The sequence below is a fragment of the Buteo buteo genome, chromosome 7 (genome assembly GCF_964188355.1).
Source record: "Buteo buteo chromosome 7, bButBut1.hap1.1, whole genome shotgun sequence".
In the NCBI taxonomy this organism is placed as follows: Eukaryota; Metazoa; Chordata; class Aves; order Accipitriformes; family Accipitridae; genus Buteo; species Buteo buteo.
Genome location: NC_134177.1, coordinates 33,038,543 through 33,056,126, shown reverse-complemented (window position 1 = coordinate 33,056,126; position 17,584 = coordinate 33,038,543). Strand labels below are relative to the sequence as shown.

The following is a 17,584-nucleotide window of genomic DNA, read 5'->3' as shown; positions in this document are numbered from 1 at the left end:
GATGACATCATAGTGTAGTAGAAGGGTAATTCTAATTGTCCCACTCAGGCCAAGAGGAGAATATGGTGTAGGTTATCTGTAATATTAGCTGAGTGAATGAGTTACACCTCATTATCAGTTTTTTATCTCACAAGGATAAAATTGTACTTTGTCCTGACACAGCATCCTTCCAACAGTAACAGCTGACTTTCATGTGTAATGACATTATTCTTCTAGCGTTGTTCTCTAAACTTCCTTCTCCTGTAAAGGATTAAAACATAACTGCCTGGATGGTCAGAAAATTTGCCTTCATGGGAGTTAAGGAAACTCAGAGGTCTTTGTGGATAGCTGTGAGGAACATATTGCCAAGTCCATGTGTAGTGGGTTAGATAACCATCCATTCCCTCTTTTAGGTTTCAGATCCAGTCACCAAACACCATATCTCAAGCACATTTTGTGCATTCCAGTTGCTGAGCAGTTTTGTAAACAACCAAGTGTGTAGCACAGAGGTTCAGCTTGGTAAGGCACTTCCTATTTGTACCCTTTTGGTTGGGAGCAGGAATTGCATCATCTGTTCACGGCCAGTTCCCTGCCAAACGATTCAGTGAGTGCAGAGCTGTCTTTGTCTTCTAGCTCGTAAAAGTGGAGTCTTGTCCCTTCTTGTCCCTTCCCCTGCTTCTGGTGGAAGGAACTGAAGATGACAGGTGGTGCCATGTCCCTTCATAGCCTGCTTCTTAAGCACGCGGGTAGGAGTGTGAAAATGGGTGGTGACTTCTCTAAGAGGGAGAAGTCACCTGTTACAGTGACTTGTATGTATGTTATAGTTTTCTTATATATATCTCTCTCTATGTAGGGGGCCTACAAGAAGGCTGGAGAGGGACTTTTTACAAGGGCATGTAGTGATAGGACAAGGGGTAATGGCTTTAAACTGAAAGAGGGCAGATTTAGATTAGATGTAAAGAAGAAGTTCTTCACTGTGAGGGTGGTGAGGCACTGGAATAGGTTGCCCAGAGAGGCTGTGATTGCCCCATCCCTGGAAGCGTTCAAGGCCAGGTTGGATGGGGCTTTGAGCAATCTGGTGTAGTGGAAGGTGTCCCTGCCCATGGCAGGGGGGCTGGAACTAGATGATCTTTGAAGATCCCTTCCAACCCAAACCATTCTATGATTCTATGAGATATATATATATATATATATACACACACACACACATATATGAGAAAACCTGTTATAGAAAGGTTTTAGCATCTAGGTAGCGATAGCTGCCAGGTACCATCAGCATGGATGGTATTGTCTGCCCTGAAGAATTGGGAATGAAAAGGGTATGAAAAGGACAGACTTCTTAAGGTTCTGGTTCATGGCAAGTAAACTGGTCTCGGAGGAATACTTGTGCATCCTGCTAAACTCCTCATGCTATGACAAAAAATAATTTTTTTGCCTGTGGTACGTAGAAAGGCTAGAAATGAGGTGCATGTAGAAACAGAGGTACTGGGTATGTGGACACTCGAACACACACAACCTTTGGTGCCTTTTCATTACTGGATTGTTTCAGCGCAGTAAATTATCTGTGGTTTGTGTGAGCAATAAAAGTTAGCAATATACAGCGAAGCATAAACAGCAGGGTGTTGACGCTTCTAAAGACTTTACTCTATCTGTAATTATTGCTTCCTCTCTGATTGCTTTTAAAGTGATCACATGAGATTTGTTCTCCAACTTGCAAAAGAAAGTTTTTGTGCTCTTTTTAGATGTTAAAGTCAGTGACAGAAAGGAAGATTACTCTGAAGTGTCTACACTTTAAAGGATGTGAAACTGTGTTAGTGCTTAAGCTGCAAATAAAATCAACTACTCCATTTTCATTGCCTATGGAAGAGCAATGCAAATGCTAGGCAAACCAGGATACCGAAACATCTATTTCACTTATGAAAGCACTTCAGTTTATTGGAATCACAAATGTTTTTACGAATGAGTTATCTAAAATGCTGTGTATACTTTTGCAACTTTCCTGATTTTTTTTGTATGCATGAGGTTCTTCAGCTCCATTTCACTTTTTAAGGAGAAGAGATAATGGGACATATTTTTAAAACCTTGTGTCCTTTTTCTTTTAAAGAGAGGAGAATGTTGCTAGTCAGGAATTACTCATTAAATTTGTGAGTTGCTTCTTTCTGTGGGTGAGAGTGGTGAAGCTGCTCCAGGTTGAAAGGGCTGTTCTGCATTATTTATGTGTTTTGTTAATATAAAAGTCATATGCTATGCTAATATTTTGGTTTTCAAATTGTTGTGAAAAGGTCAAGTTCTCAGAAACAAGGTGGCTCTTGGCATTTCTTGTGCTATTGGCCATCAACCCTTTCCTAGAGAAATCCAAGTATCTGTTGTTTCTTGTCTTGAAGAGCAGACTGCGGGGAGGTGCGGTCCCTCTGGGTGACCGGGGGTGTTTCTCAAAGGCACCCCTTTTCAAGGACCGCTCTTTCCCTGGCCGCGCCATTATCGCTAGGCCTTGCCATCTGCTTTTGAGCAGACTCCGAACGCCGAAGGTGCAAAGGTGTGTTCAGGCAGAACTCTCTTCATCCTGCGCTGAATTTCCTACAGCGTTTGCTTCTTGTCTGTGGTACTTGGCAGACCGGCTCGCTGGTTGGGGACCGAGGAGGAGGAGGATGATCTGATGCTCTTCAGCCCCTTTGCAGCGCCCGATGCTGCTGGGCCGGCTCTTGGCACATGGGTGCAGCACCCACGTCTGCTCTCCCCTTCTGCAGCGCTGCGGCTCTTTCTATCCCTATTTAAAATCGGTCTGCTCGTGAAAATAACTGGAAACCCGCGATCTTCGCTATTCAAGGCAAAACCTACGAGCTGTGTTGCCTGGATCTCAGCAGCTGCTGCACTTGCCAGTGTTCTGCTGCCCCAGGCAGAGCCCCGGCCGGCTTGGGGTGCCTCGGTCCGTCCGGCTGCGTGATTCCAGGTTTCTGTTTTGTTGTTTTTTTGGGGGGAGGGGGGTGGGGGTGGAGCGGGTAGGGCCGACGGACAGCCCTCCTCCCTCCATCTCTCTCGGGGCGCAGGGGGCCTGCATCCCCCCGGGCCTCCCGCAGCCGCCGCACGGGTTCTCCTCCGCTGCCAACGTTCCCTGGGGGACTCAGACGGAAGTCAGAGCAGGGCGGGGGCCGGGATGCCCCGGGCCGATCCCGGGGCTCCGTTACACGCCCGCTGCCGGCGGCAGAGGCACAGCTCGGGCCGCGCCACGCCGCCGCCACCGGAACCCGCGGCCCCGCCCCCGGCTCCGGCCGGCCAATGGCGGCGGGCGGGGCGGGGCCGGCGCTGGGCCAGTGCGCGCGGGCTGCGCGGGGAGGGGGCTGGGGCTGCGGCGCGCGGTCGGGCCGGGCCCGGCCCCTGGCGCTGAGGTGAGGCGCGGCGCGGCGTGGCGTTCCCCGCGGGCCGGCTCCGAGCCGTCCCGGCAGCCGGGCCCGCAGGCCGGACGGCGGGGCCGGGGGGAGCGGGCGGCGGGGCGGGAAGTGGGAGGGGGGCTGCCGGCGAGCGGCGCACCAGGCCAGCGGCGCGGTGCGGCGCGGCGCGGCGCGGCCCGGCCCGGCCCGGCCCGGCCCGCCTGCGCGTCGGGCGCTTCCGCCGCCTGCGGCCGCTGCCGTGCGCTGCGGCCCCGGGCGGAGGCTTTCGCGAGGGGCCCCGGCCCTGCCCTGCCCTGCCCGCGCCGCCGGAGGGTCTGCGGCCCTCGCTCCTTCAGCCCTGGGGGGGGGGCTCTGGCTGGCGGGGTGCTCGGGAGCGTGTTCCCCAGTGGGCTGCCGGGTCCCGGCCTGGGCGGTTTCGCCACTTTCTTGTCGGGCTGGGAGCGTTTGCGCACCTGTGCTCCGGCCTATCCCATCCTCTCCGCATCCGCCTCCCTGCGAGGGACCCCCGGCGCCGGCCGGGCGCAGTGCCGGGGGTGTGAGGGGGTAGTGCTGCACCGCCCCGCTGATTCCCTGTAATCAGTTGGAGAAGCGCTCCTGAAGCCCCGCTCATCTGGCAGGGACCTGCTGCGGTCGTTCTCCATCCTCCCTGCGCATCCATCTCCTTGCAGGCAAGCGTGTGGTCCCCTGCACACGGTGCTGCTGCACCGTTGCAGGAGAGAGCCGTGAGACCCCTTACGCGGTCGTGACCAGGGATGGTGTTCGGTGTTTGTAATGGGAGTGAGGGCTCCGGGTTTCAGGGAGAGATGTCTCTCCTGGTGCGGCTGGGGCACTCATAGTCTTCATCCCTCTTCGCTGCAGTTGTTGGATTCCTGATGCATCCCTTGGTGCCACCTCGGTGTGGTGATGCTATTGCCTGGTGAAAAAGGTAAATTAAAGTTTGCTTCTGGTGGACTGAAGGGACCTGCTTTGAGAGCTTCTGCTGAGAGTGCTTCCTTGCTGCTCTGTGCGGGCTTCCACTGTGCGCAGGTGGTGGGGATCTCTTCCTGCAGGAGGAAGGGATCACCCTTCTCACACCTGGGAGCTGGGAAACTGGTGTTACTTGAGACCAGCCTTCTGCTTAGGTGAGGCATGGAGCATTGTAGTGACTGACTGAAAGATACCATGCTCAGAGGAGTTCATTTGAAACCCCTTGGAATCTTGCACAGGCATATCCTTGGGTGTAAGCTGCCTTTCCAGATTTGCTGCTAGCTGAAAAATGCTATCTTGCTTCTGAAAAATAAGTTTATTTCATCCAAGTAGAAGATAAAATTCATTGTGACTTTGAAGCCATTTCAAAAAGGCAACAAAAAGTACATAGCTACCTCAATTTTGTAAGTTGTGTTCCCAGCTGCTCCTTTACTTGGGCCTGAGAGCAACAGTCATTCTGTCACTGTGCTTCAGGGAGCTGATTTAGCTTTGATGCCTGGTCCTGGTGTATAGGAAAATATCAGGTTAAGCACTTGGTGCGAAGAAGTCCGGGGGGGGGTGAATGCAATGAAGATTTTTTTTCTTAGAACCGCTAATATTGTGGTAACTGCATTTTAGTTTTGCTTTGGTGAGGAGGTAAATGAGACCTTGTTCTGGCTCGCCTGGGGTGGGAGGCTCTCAGTGCTGTTGGATGCTTTCTTTGCTCTGCCCATAGAGCCTCTCTTTCTTCCCAATGCTTGCAGCCCATCTTAGGCTTCACTCTTTCATTTTCCTCAGCCTTTCCTTTAGTCAGCCCCTTAAACTGAAATGCTTCCTAAATCATCGCACAGTGGTTTTTGTTAAGAAACATCATTTGTAGTCAGCTTACATAAAACATGATACGTAACTATAATTGGTGGTGAAACTGGAAGTAGTGCTTGGCTTGGTTAATACTTCTCCCGCTTCTGGTTTTTGAGGCAGTTGGAGCAGGCCAGGCTATTTGGGAATTTTTAATAATTGTAATGGCATTAGTAGCATGCATGGGGAGGGAACTGGATGTGGCGTGGGGAGATGCTCACAACTGCCACACGGCAGGCAGGGCACTGCTCTTCTAGGGAAATGTGCCTTGCTTCTGCACATTGTGTTTTCTGCCTGGGTGCTTGTTAGACCTTAAAAATCTGAATATATGCTGGCTGGGGACTAGTCTAGTGGTAAATGTCATTAGGAATGTGTCATCAGCAAGGTGCTTGGTCGAGCCCTGTTGAGTTCACTTTTCCTGTTAACACCTGCGAGGAAGGTCTTTGACATCTCCAGTTTCTGCTTGACATGACTTTAGTCTCTCCTGGCTAGTAACCAAAGCTAGTAAAAGTACCCAGGAGCTCCTTGTTTAGTCCAGAGTTGGGTGGCCTACCTGCCTTGCCTTTGGGAACTGGCTGGCTTCAGCTGGAGGGGAGGCTACCAAAGCCTCTCTGCTGCAGGGCTGCTCTGTGCACTGTCTCAGCTGTCACTGCTCACATCTTTTTCCTGTGAGTAACTGCAGGGTCTATGCCTTCCAGTAGCTGTTTATTCAAAACAGGGTGAATGTGTTCATAGAGTGCTAATTTGAAGAGCGGTTGTCTAATAAATAGCCTTGTGAGGAGTATAGCTGATTCTGGGCAACTTCAGTTGCTCATAAGCTTCTGAACGGCAGTAGCAAAATCTTACCATACAGTTAAGTTAAAAGGGACAGAGTATCAAGGAGATATAGATGACACTGAGCTATGGTTTCTATTCAGGTTAGCAGTTAGAGGTGTAACCTGGGCAACTGTCTCTGGTGATTTTTGCTGTTGTGGTAGCTTTAAAATTTATGACCTAAAAGTTTTTCTCCTTGGCTGTGTGGCCACACAAACTGGGAAGTTCAGTGAAAGGATATGCACAAAACGGTCTGAGAAAGAAACTTTCTGCTAATTTGTCACCTAAAACTGGTAGGTCGGGCACTGGGCAGCATACATACACTTTTAAGGTTGAGATCATCCTTCTCGCGCTTTCTTGTCACGTGTGTCATCAGCCGGGAGGCTGGAGGCATCTCTGCAGTGGTCTTGAGCTGTGCTGCTCAGGCAGGGCTCTGCAGTGCTTGCAAGGGCTCTGAGAAACCGATAAGCCTAACAAGCCTTGTGGTAGGTGTAATTAGGGAGGAGGCATCTGTCTCCTCTCCTGTGACAAGTTTATCTGTACAGGGGTCTGCAAGTTTAAAAAGCAAAAAAACCCCATAACATTGAAACCCACTGATCTGCAAGCCAGGAAGACATTTGACCAATCTCAATGTGTGCAAGGATTAAAACCTAACCCCCTCCTCTCCCCCCCCCCAAATTTGTAACAACGTGTAAGGCTGGCTCCGTTTGAATCCTCAGAGCGGGTTGCCTACCTACTCAAAGCGTAGAGGGACAAAGGAATGTTTTCATGATCTGCCTCTCTCCTTTTTAGACAAAACACGTTTATTACAAAACAATGATCTAACACTTCATTGAATTTTTTGTAGTGTGGTGGCCATGCGAAGGCTGTCCCAGCGTCAGTAACCACATACTTTTGATTGTTCAGACAGAGCATGGTATTTGGGAAATGCAACCAAAAGCACCAAGGAGCCTATCAGTTTCCATGTGCATTTCTGCTGAGCGCCTTGCACGTTGTTGCCAAATACTTCGTGCCAGTGGTGCGTGTGGGGCAGTGGCTTTGTTGGGTGCATTGCATCCTGAGCACACATGCCTCGCATTCACGTAGACCCTGCTGCGATCCAGGTGCAAATGTTGCCACTGCTCCTGTGGTGCAGGAGAGCCAGAGAGAGGCACGCATTTTTTTTTTCTCCATGTCAAATTAAACATTTGCTCTGTAACAACTGCCACGAAACCATGAAAGTAAGGATCACAATGTAGGAGTTGGTCTACCTGAACTAGCATAGATGTTTGTAATTGAGATTTTTGCCCACTGACTTAGTCTGGGTACAGTGCAGGTTTGCTAATAAGGTGAAGAACTGTTATCTGCAGCAGAAATCTGCGTTACGAAGGCTCTGAGCTGCCGGCATTGGTTGGAGTAGTTACGATTTTGCATGAGTCATCATTTTGGGGGATGAAAAAGTTAATTGTTCCTGTTATTTCGGGGTGTGGTCCGATATTGTAGCAAAGTCAATGGGACGGCTAGGTACCAGTGAAAGGCAGAGTCCTGTCTTTCCCTCCATGGCCTGCTCCAGGTGGCTTTTCTTGTGCTGTCAGCAGTGTTCGTACTGTGGTGACCTGGTTTAGGGAGGTAAATTGGCAGAAAAGTTAACTGGAAATTAAAATGTCAGTGTGTAAGGAGGGTGGAGGGCGCAGGTTTCAGTATCCTATTTCCTAACTGTTTTGGAAGAGTTATTTTTTTTTTGCCACTTATCTTTCTTCCCAGCAGCTGGATTTTTGACCAGTGTTTCATCAACTTTATTATTGGTTTCGACAGCAGGATGAAGAGCATTAGATAAGGACTTTGTGTGTGACTGTGTTTTGGTGGGTAGCATTTTCATATGGGGTATCGGTGGAAAACTATCTTTCAGGCTGTAATCCTCTATTTTCTTCTAGGTTTCTTTAGACTCTGCTTGCTGTTGAAAAATGGGAGAGATAGAAGGAACATACAGAGTCCTGCAGACTCCTGGCTCTCGTTTGGGTGTCCAAAAGACCACAGGAGTGAGTACCTTGGAGCCGGGACAGAACCTCTCTACTGCAATGGCATCATCGCCTGCCAAAACACACGAGCGGGACCTACCGATCAAAATAAAGATGTTGGACAACACGGTGGAAGTACTTGACATTGAGGTAAGAGAGGTTTAAATCTGATTTCAGGTACACTTAGCCTTTGATAATGTAAAGCTCACAGGATGTGCTACTGTACAGAGCTGGGGCATTTTGAGGCAGTGTCTGAATAAAGATTCCTGTAGGGATTTTACATACTTACAAGTAGTTAAATGAGTAGCACATCTTGTTTTTTAAAATCTTTTAAGTATAATGGATGTTTTGGGTTTTTAACAGACTTTAAATACAAGCACATACTGTAACAAGAAGCTTTAACTGTTATTTGCTTTGGGGGAACACCATCTATTTTCTGCCAAACTGTTCTTGCTCCCTGAGTCACATGCAGCTTTGTCGATCTGGCAGCTGGGAGAGCAGAACAGGTTTTTTTACTTACTACTTTTTATTAATTATTTTAATGGTTTGTATCCTCTTCAAGTAAACTTGCTCCTATTTGGAAGTTTTTGCTTGTTGCCACACTTTGGGAGGGAGGCACCAGAGGGGTGGCAGTGTTTCTGAAAATTTGTATTTAAACCCAGGCTTGCTTAGCAATTGAGGAAATCTGCCTAAGAAACACAAACCATGCTCAAATTGGGGTTGTTCTGTTTTTAAACAATCAAAAATTTTTGTTCTTCATATTCTTGTTTCATTCTCAACATTAACCTCAGACTTTAATTTTAGCTTGCCTGAAGATCTGTTGTTAGAAGAGAGCTCTATTCTAGTGAAGGTACTTAGCTATCAGATATTCTACATTAGTATCAAATTGACTTCATAATTAGCAGTCGTAGCCTTAGTTTCTTGCATAGACTTAAACAGGTTTTTCCAAATAGAGTGAAAAAGATGTCTGTGGAGCTCTGAAGAAAGAGTGGCTTTTGGGGATGTCTTCTACAGATTGCCATCCAGCTGTTCAACTTTCAAACAAGAAATCTGATTTTTTTTTTTGTTTTGTTTTGTTACGTTGAGTGTGAGGCTGTGCCTGTATCCCCCTACCTGAGGACACAGAAGGTACAGCAAACCCATCCATCCCTCATTTACTGCATAGAACACAAAAGCTTTTTTTTTTTTTTTTTAATTATGTTAGAATATTAAAAAAAAATAATCTGCTGACTTTGGTTCTTTTGAAGTCTGATTTTTTTTTTTCAAATTGGTGTAGATGGTGCTTTTGTGTTTTGATTTTAATAAAAAGGGAAAAGAAAAAAAACACCAAACAACCAAGCAACCCTCCCCAAACCTGTAATTTTGAAAATTGGTGCAAGTCTACTGTAAGCTGTTAAAATCAAGAAAGAATTTATAACTCCTAGTTCCTGCTTTATTGCATGAAGTCAATGATTAGAAATCTCCTGTGTATTAGCATAGATGTTTTCCTTCTCTTCCTTGTTATATTTGTACCAACTCTGTCTGCTCTTCTCATGCAAATCTTCCACTTTCCTCAGTAACCTTACCCTCTTCATCTTACTTTATAACTCTTATCTGGCTCTTTCTGACACAGTCAAAACCTGCTTTATTGTCTTTTGATCTACTGCTGATGGGAAATCCTTTGACTACACTTGCCTCTCAGACAACCTCGGAATCCTTTTTCATCTTCAGGCTCGCCAATGCTCGGGTGGCCCTGCAGTCCTGTCCTGGAGCTCTGCACTAGTTTCTCTGCTGTCTTCTAACCTCTGGGCACCCTCCCTTGGTTCCCCTTGGTTCTCCTCTCTGCTTGGTACAGTTCACTGCTTTCAGAATACCTTGTTTTTTGAAACTGTCTTGACCTGGTTCTCCTTTGCCTGCTGAAACAGTCTTGACTGTATATCCTTCCAGTTATCTTCATTGCTCTCTGGCTTGCATTGCAGGTCTGGTTTAGCTTCATCCTTTAGCCCTAGTCTTATCCTACAGCACTTTGTCGCTAGTCTTACAATCAAATTCAGTTGTGGCTCAGTTCTTTACGATGTCTCAACTCTTCACTGTCTCCTGCCTCTAAATAAAATCAGCCTTTGCCTGATGAAACTTGGTTTTGATATTTATGTGTCAACATCAAGCTTGACATGTAAAAAACTCACAAATTCCTTGCTCACACTATTTTTTTTGACAGCTGCGAGTCATACTCCCGTCTCACCTGTCTGACCAATAATGTAGTTTCTATTCACCTCCAATTTCTTCATTTCCTTTATCAGGCCATCTCCTGCAGGCATGCTGTACAATCTCTAGGATGGTATTATTTAACTAAACAGCTAACACTCATCCCATCCAGGACCACCTTGTTTCACTCCTTTGTTGTTGTGATCACCTTCTTGTTGGCTTTAGCCTCTCCAGTCTTGCTGAGTATGTACCTGTTTTGCATGTTGCAGGAAGAGGCAACCCACTCAGTCATCGTTCCTAGCAGCTGCTACTGCCTGACCAGTTTTGCATTGCTCCACTGGCTCCCTCTCTTTGTAGCTTCAAACGTAGGTTGCTTATCTCTGCTTTCAAGGTCCTTCAGGGCCCTACCTGTAGTCTCGTGCAAGAAGGTGCTTGGCTCCATCCCCTAACTGGGCCACAATGCAGTACCTTTGTTGTTGTTGTTGTTTTTTCCCATCATGATGAGAGGTCTCCCATAATTGGGAACTATCTTAGTTTTCTCTTTTTACCTGGAAAGCCCTCTCTGATTATGACATCCACAGAAACACCCGAATTTGGGCAGCTAGCGTGCTGAGGCCATACTTAACATTGTACTATTCTTTATGAGGTCAGTTGGAACTGAACAACTGAGAAACTTTTGCCTGATTTTGTAAGCGGTGAGGAGGAGGGGTCATCCTTTGTTCATCTGTAGAGCATTGAGCACAAAAAGGTCTGTAGTCAGCAACTGTAGCATTGGAGTCCTACTATTACACTGCCTACATCGCTTTTCATTTTTGTCTAAATGAGGTAGCAAATGATAGCAAACAGGGATGAGGTATTAAATTGTAACCCTCTGCCTCCTAATTTGTTTGGTGGACTGGTGGGATAGCAGTAACTGCTGACTGCTGTTTGTGATGGAAAATTGAAATTTTTCACCTGGGGATTGAGGGTGAGAATCAGGAAGTGTCAGCCACATTTGCTGAATAGGTGGTGTGGGCTAGCACAGATTATTTTTTTTTTAAAAAGCAATGAGAGAAATTCATGGTTAAAGAGCTGTCCTAGAGGGATTGAGGCTTTGATTGCAGTGCTGCTTGCCCGCTCCTCTTTGCTTTTGCAATTTTTTTCACTGGGTGTGGAAATGAGAGATGGTGTTGTCTTCATCACCTGCTTCATGAGGTTTGTGTTTATTGATTTAAGTCAGCAATAGTTTTTCAGTGTAGTGGGACACTGAGGCCTTTCTCATAGGGGCCACTGCCTTCTAATGGAGATGTAGCTTATGGCAAAAGGTGGGGTTTTTTTTCCCCTCTTAAAATCATTTTCCCTTCTGTCTTTAAGAACTGTGGGAAGTAACTTTTTACTGAGAGAAGTGGTGTGTCGGTGGAAGAGACTGACTAGGCATAGTGGTCAGCTTCTGGAGAGGGGCCTTCTCTGTGCAGCGTGGTAGGGAAGCTGACACAGGAGCCCTGTACTGCCTTGCTTGCGAAGCTGCCTAAAATGACCCACATCAGCAGTTTTAGCCATATGGGATAAACAGAGTAGCCACAATAATGATTTAATCCATACAGCTTTTCCTTGTTATCCCCTCCTTTCTCCAAGATGCATTTAAAACACTTGCTTATCTCCTGGCTCGTGTTGGTAGATACTCTCGTGTGGTAGCTCTTCCCTGTTGCTTGGGTTTTTTAACTTGCTAAAGAGCAAGAAAAGAAGCTGACAAAGTGGCATAACGGATGGGATGTGAACAAAATAGGAAAGGACAGTCTTTCCTTCATGTTATTGTTGTATCTAGAACAGTGTTAGAAGTTCGATATAGCTGCATTTCACTGCCTTTTGTCTAAAACCCACTGTCTCTGTCTGCTCTCACCATCTGTACTGTAAGGTTTTCTTTCTAACTGAATTTCATTAATCAGTAAGAGGGAGCTATTCTTTAAAGTATGCTGGGGCAGAGCTCCTCTCCAGGGAATCTGTTTTGAATGTTAGGGGATGGAGAAATGCTCAGATGTTTTATAGAGTTTAAAAAACTGAAAATTGGGTATTTATGGTTTCTTCTTTCCCTCTCAAAACAGAAAAGAGAATGAAACGTATCCATCCAAAGCTAGGCTGGAGTATTAATTATTTTCATGAGTTGTGTTTTTGTCCCTTTTTATGGCCAGCTTGTTTAGTTCAAATCTTGCATTGTGCCATATCACGGGGTACCTGTCCTTGTCCCTCCAAGCTAAGTCTGTCCAAATGGGTGGTTTTGCAGACTACTAGATGAATGGTCAGAAAATTCAATTTAATTCAGACCAGGGGCACATCAAAGTAATCAGGGCTTTACAATAGAAGTTCTGCCAGCTTTCCCGATTTTCTTAAGAGATTAAACTTGGAGGCCTTTGATCAGCATAAAAATATGGCAGACTGTTAAGTAGAAGGGCCTGGGCTGGGTTTAATTTGCCAAAATGACCACTTGGTAAAATTATACTTGTCTGGTGCTGGGTATGGAAGACAATAAAAAGTGCTGCAACAAAGGACAACTTAGGCTATAGGAATTTAGGGTATTGGAAGTTGTGATTTATACTTGCTGAAAGCTTTTGCGTTGATTTGTAGTAGAGTTGGAAGAGTGTATTAACAACAGGGACAGACGTATGGGCTGTCAAAGACATGGAGTACAGCATGTGCACCTGGGTTAGAGTAAACAAGGGGTCTTTTTGCATGGCATAGTTGGAAGGAGGGTGGTACTGATGGTAGGTGAGAGTCTGGTGCTGTCTTAAAATCCCGGTAAGTGAAATAGCAGGTTTAGTCAACAAGAAAGGGGTCAGACTTGCAACATCTTCCAGTGCTTTCTCCAATGCAATACTTTTTTGGGGGGTCTGTAGGCAGGCAGACTGTAAGGTCTGCTTCTCTGACCCAGTTTTCTCTTTGCAGTAGCTTCTAAGACATGTAAGGCATTGCTGCCACAACGTGATGTTTAATATTTGGTCTATATGTTGTTCCTTATGTAGGAAATATACGTGCTTGCTTTCTTACTTGAATTATGCTCTATGCTATGAGGAAGTGCCCTGGAAAAAGAAGTTTAGATTGTTATGCTTCAAGTTTACCAAACTCTGTTTGCAGAGAACTTGGCACCTCTTCAGTTGCGCGCACTTCCTCTTCTTCCGCTTGAAAATAAAATAAATTTTGGGAGTGAGAAATACTTGTGCATTATATTACAGCTGAATTTTTCTCTATTTTCATCTACTGGAGAATGCATTCTGTAGAACTGTAATAGCCATCATAAAATCATAGCACAATTCTTAGCACTCAGCAAAACCAGGTGGGTCTGCCTGCCTGTTTTACTCAATGGGAAAACTTAAACTAGAATTTTTTCTTTCATGATGTTCTTTGTCAGGTTGCTTTAAGCACACAAGTCTGTTCTTTCTTTTTTAAATATAATGAACTAACTTATTGATAAAGCATGTTAATAGTATGAGTTAGCTTTATGTTGGTTGGAATTTGCCTTAGATTTCAATTAACTTGTCCTGGGATTTGGGTTTTGTCCTGCAGTCTCACCATGCTCTGAAGTTGTTCTCCGTGGGTCAGGCTAGTGCAAGCATTCTTGTGCCTTGGAGCATGGAGCTGGCCCTTAGGAAAATGCTTTTCATTTTGTTGGCATTTTTCCTATTTTCTGTATTTCTACCAGGCCTGTTGTTTCCTTGTGCGTGACTCAGTTTCTTGAAGGTGGTTGTATTTTTTCTCATTTTCTTACCAAGTACGTGAAAGATGGAGCTGGTTCCGCATCCCTGTGGCACTGTGCGATGTGTCCCTCTCCTTCCGACACCAGTGGGTGGCCTGGGAGGGAAACGCTTGACTCCACTGCTGTTCATGAGAACAGACTAGTCAAATAAGATTAGTTTTTCCCCACTTGTATTTTCTTCTTAGGTATTGTCCTCTCACTGCTCATGTCTGTTTTGGAGTTTACTGATGTACCCTGTGAAACTTACTGTTGTATTACCATAAAATTTAAGTGGCTTATTCTATACTAAGTTGAAAACAGCTACTTGATGATTACTCTGTCCGACAGAGATGCTGTCTTTGCTGGCCACCTATATTACTCTTCCTTCGTTTATTTAAATATACAAATTGCATTATTAAAAGTGCAAAGTTACTTTCCACCAGTATGCTTAGAATAACTATGTGGAGTTTGCAGGCATCTGTAATTGAAAAGGTGTTGTGAAAAAGGCACCACTTCAGATGCCTGTTGTTTCCAACAGCCATGGGAGTCTGCAGCTGTGACTCGCTGCAGTCCGGGGCCCTGAAATCAGGAGCTGGGCTGGGACTGCAGGAGGTTTTTGGGGCAGTGGAGGAAGCAATCTGACAGCTTGTACATTCCTTGTGACATCCTGTGGTTTGGAGGGAGTGTTTTCAGCTCATGCACACTGAAAAATGCTGCTTATCAGTAACTTCTTATGGTAGCATTAGTACCCCTAAGAACTTAGTTGGGGCTGAAGCAGAAATTACATGGCTTAAAATGCTGCTGTTGAGCAGTTTTAAGTAAGAAATGTCCTTCTGTTAAAAATGGAGAGCGTCTCATGAGCACCAAAAAAAATTTACTCTGAAATGGTATTTCAGAGAGGCTGTCCTTACTGCGAGCCGTGGTGGACTGTGAGCGCATGGCCAGCGTTACGGCACCGCAGCTTCTCCAGCAGGATGGGGCAGCCTGCCGCCGGCTCTCCGTCAGAGCCAGGCTTTGGCATAGCTGCCCTCCTGCCTCTCCTTTGCTCTCCCTTCGCCTGCTTAGACCTTCCTTTCATAAAGGCTTTTTCCCCTCTGTGCTGTAAAAGTATTAACAGCTTAAATATGTGGGAAGCGGGAGGACAGGCTGCCTCTGAATCCTATTAAGTGCTATGCTGAAGGAATCAAGATTCTCTGTTAGTCAGCTCAGTGTTTTTCTTCCCTGGCTGGGAAGAAATGGTCAGAATTCCTGAAAGAATCATAGCCAGATGTTTGTCATTGCTCCGGTTTGACTCTCCTAAATATGGCAAATAAGCTGCCTTAGGACTTATTTTTGTCTGACCTCAGAAAAGCAAGTTAGTAATTCACTATTTAAAATTTGAAGTTATTATAGGGTTTAAGAAGAAAGTAATTGAAGCATTGCAGTTTGTATACTGTTTGATTCTACTATATATTTCTTAGACCTGTTATTTTGTGTTTGGGGGCTTGACTTTTTTGATGCTATGTAGGAATGTGGCATTGGGTGGGGAAAGGTAAAAATGCAGCCATTTTATGAGAGACATTTGGGGTGTGTGTTTTGTTGGGTTTTTTTTAAGGGAAGATGTGAACTTAAATTGTATTATAAAAACAATTTACTACTTTACAGTTCTCTTGACATTAGGTGTCCTATTATGTGAAAAGAAAATTGATTTATACTGCAGCGAAGGAGAAACAATCTGAATATTCCTGTATGAAAAGTCTATTATATGCACATATTGTAACTTAAAACGTAGAAACCATTTAGTAACATGGTGATCAAATGTTATCACAGTCCTTGAAATATGAATGTAATGGATTGAGTTAGTAACTGTTTGTATGGCTGTGATATACTATAGTGAGTATGCTTCACCACACAAAGTGCATAAATGAAAAACTTCTCTTGTACGGGTTCAGAAGAGTGAACTGAGGGTACAAGAGCCATATTTACTTAGCTTAACACTGAGTTGGTGTAAAGCTGAACTCTTTTCAGGCTCTCTAATTTATTGTAAACCTACTGAGAACTTTCTGCCTGTAATCATTCTGTCTGGATGAGATCTGATAAAGTAAACAAACCAATGCATAACTTCATGGTCTTGGCATGTGTGCAGTGGTACAGTTCTTGTACTTACTTCAGAAGGCACCTGAGAGGAATTAACTGATATACAACCTTGTAAAGAAAAAGCTGTTATCTGTTAGCTTCCTTACTAATTCAAATAATGTGTTGTCATCACTAATAAAGGAAATACTGTTAGTTTCTTAAACACTCCTGCAGAATGCAGCTGTTCATTTCTTTTTTCATAACCTAGTGATGAAGGATAGTGAAAATCCGTTGAAATTATTATGCCATTCTATCAAAATAACTGTAAGAAATGCTGTATTCCAAAAAAAAAAAAAAAGAAAAAAGAAAAAGGTAGTTCTGTGGAAGCCTCATCTGGGTGTGGATGACATTCAAAGTTGGTTCCACAGATGGATAATTCTGTAGAATATATAGAGCCTGAAAGGGGAAAAAAACCAAACCAACGAAGAAATAACCCACAGTCAGCTAAAGACAGCTACAGAAATGCAGTGTGCTAAGAGGCAGTTCGGAAAAATTTTAGGTTAGTGCCTACTGAAAAAAGGGACTTGATGTTGAGCAAAGATGGCGTCACCTGGTACCCAGCTGTGTTTAGAGAAGCAAAGCCTTGTGAACGTGCATTTAAATAACCAAGGTTGCAAAAGCATACCTGTGTGTCATCTGTTTCTCCTTGCAACAAAACACTTTTCTGGCAAGGGTCACGTTGCCTACTTGTGTAAGAAGGAGACCGTATAAATTGAATACTTAAAAAACTGCTCTGGTGACAATACCTAGTGTAAAAGATTTATTTTTTAAGGCTGTGATATTGGATGTGGAGGGGGGAAGACCCATCTGTCTGACAGAGCAGTCATTCATGAATAAAAATAAGAAATTGAGAAGAAAAGGAAAGGAAAAAAAAAAAAAAAGAGTATTGAGCTGTCAAGTAGTCTGTATTGTGAGTTCAGAGACACTCCTGGAAGTCTTTCAGCAGCTTCTGCATGTGCTGCTGCCCTGACCTGAGCTGCGTGGTTGAAACCCACAGGTAGGAAACAAGGGGAAGCAAAAATCAGGCTCTCTAAATTGGAGTGTATTGCTCTTTAGTAATCTCTTTTCACTTGTAGTAGAACTTGTGATGCCTTTTTGACGCGTTTGTAGCACCGTGCTTGGGTTTTACACGCATGCATGTGTTTTGGAGTGCTCTCGTGATGGTGAAAGCAGAGTTGAAAACATTGCTTAAGAAGTTGTTTCTTCCCAGCCTCGTGGCAGAGGAATGGGAGATGAAGTATTTTAACTATTAATGCCTCCTCACTGCTCAGGCAAGAGAAATGATGGGAACTCAGTTGCAGGCCTGCTTTGCCAGCAGCGAGATCCAAGTTGACGTGTTTGACATCTGTGCTACCCGAGCTGCTGCTGTTTTCCGTCGGCCACCCATGGCAGAAGGCTTGGGCACAGCACTTGGTGGAGCCTGAGCGCAAAACGGGAGTGGTGAAATACCCATATTAGTTTAAAGAAAGGAAAGAGGACTTTGTAGAGACTCTGTGTTAGGCCTGTCTGACGTATCTTCAACTGAAATGAAGGACAAGCATCACTGTGCCTCTCAGCCTGCTTCTTGGGCAGCTAGCCCAAAGCCAGAGATGTAGGAA

General features: G+C 45.0%; 1 protein-coding gene across 6 annotated transcripts in view; it reads left to right on the top strand.

The window, feature by feature from the left end:
• The first annotated feature begins 3,293 nt into the window (after window positions 1–3,293).
• FARP2 (FERM, ARH/RhoGEF and pleckstrin domain protein 2) overlaps window positions 3,294–17,584 on the top strand; it is an 81,402-nt gene continuing 67,111 nt past the window's right edge. For 3 of the 6 annotated variants that reach the window (XM_075032312.1, XM_075032317.1, XM_075032316.1), the window contains exons 1-2: window positions 3,294–3,365; window positions 7,898–8,131. In XM_075032312.1, the coding sequence (XP_074888413.1) occupies window positions 7,928–8,131 (204 nt within the window). In that variant the 5' untranslated portion in view covers window positions 3,294–3,365; window positions 7,898–7,927. Of the gene's footprint in view, window positions 3,366–4,226; window positions 4,294–7,098; window positions 7,593–7,727; window positions 7,826–7,897; window positions 8,132–17,584 lie in introns of those variants that run through there. The other 3 variants (XM_075032313.1, XM_075032315.1, XM_075032314.1) reach the window with 3 other exon arrangements.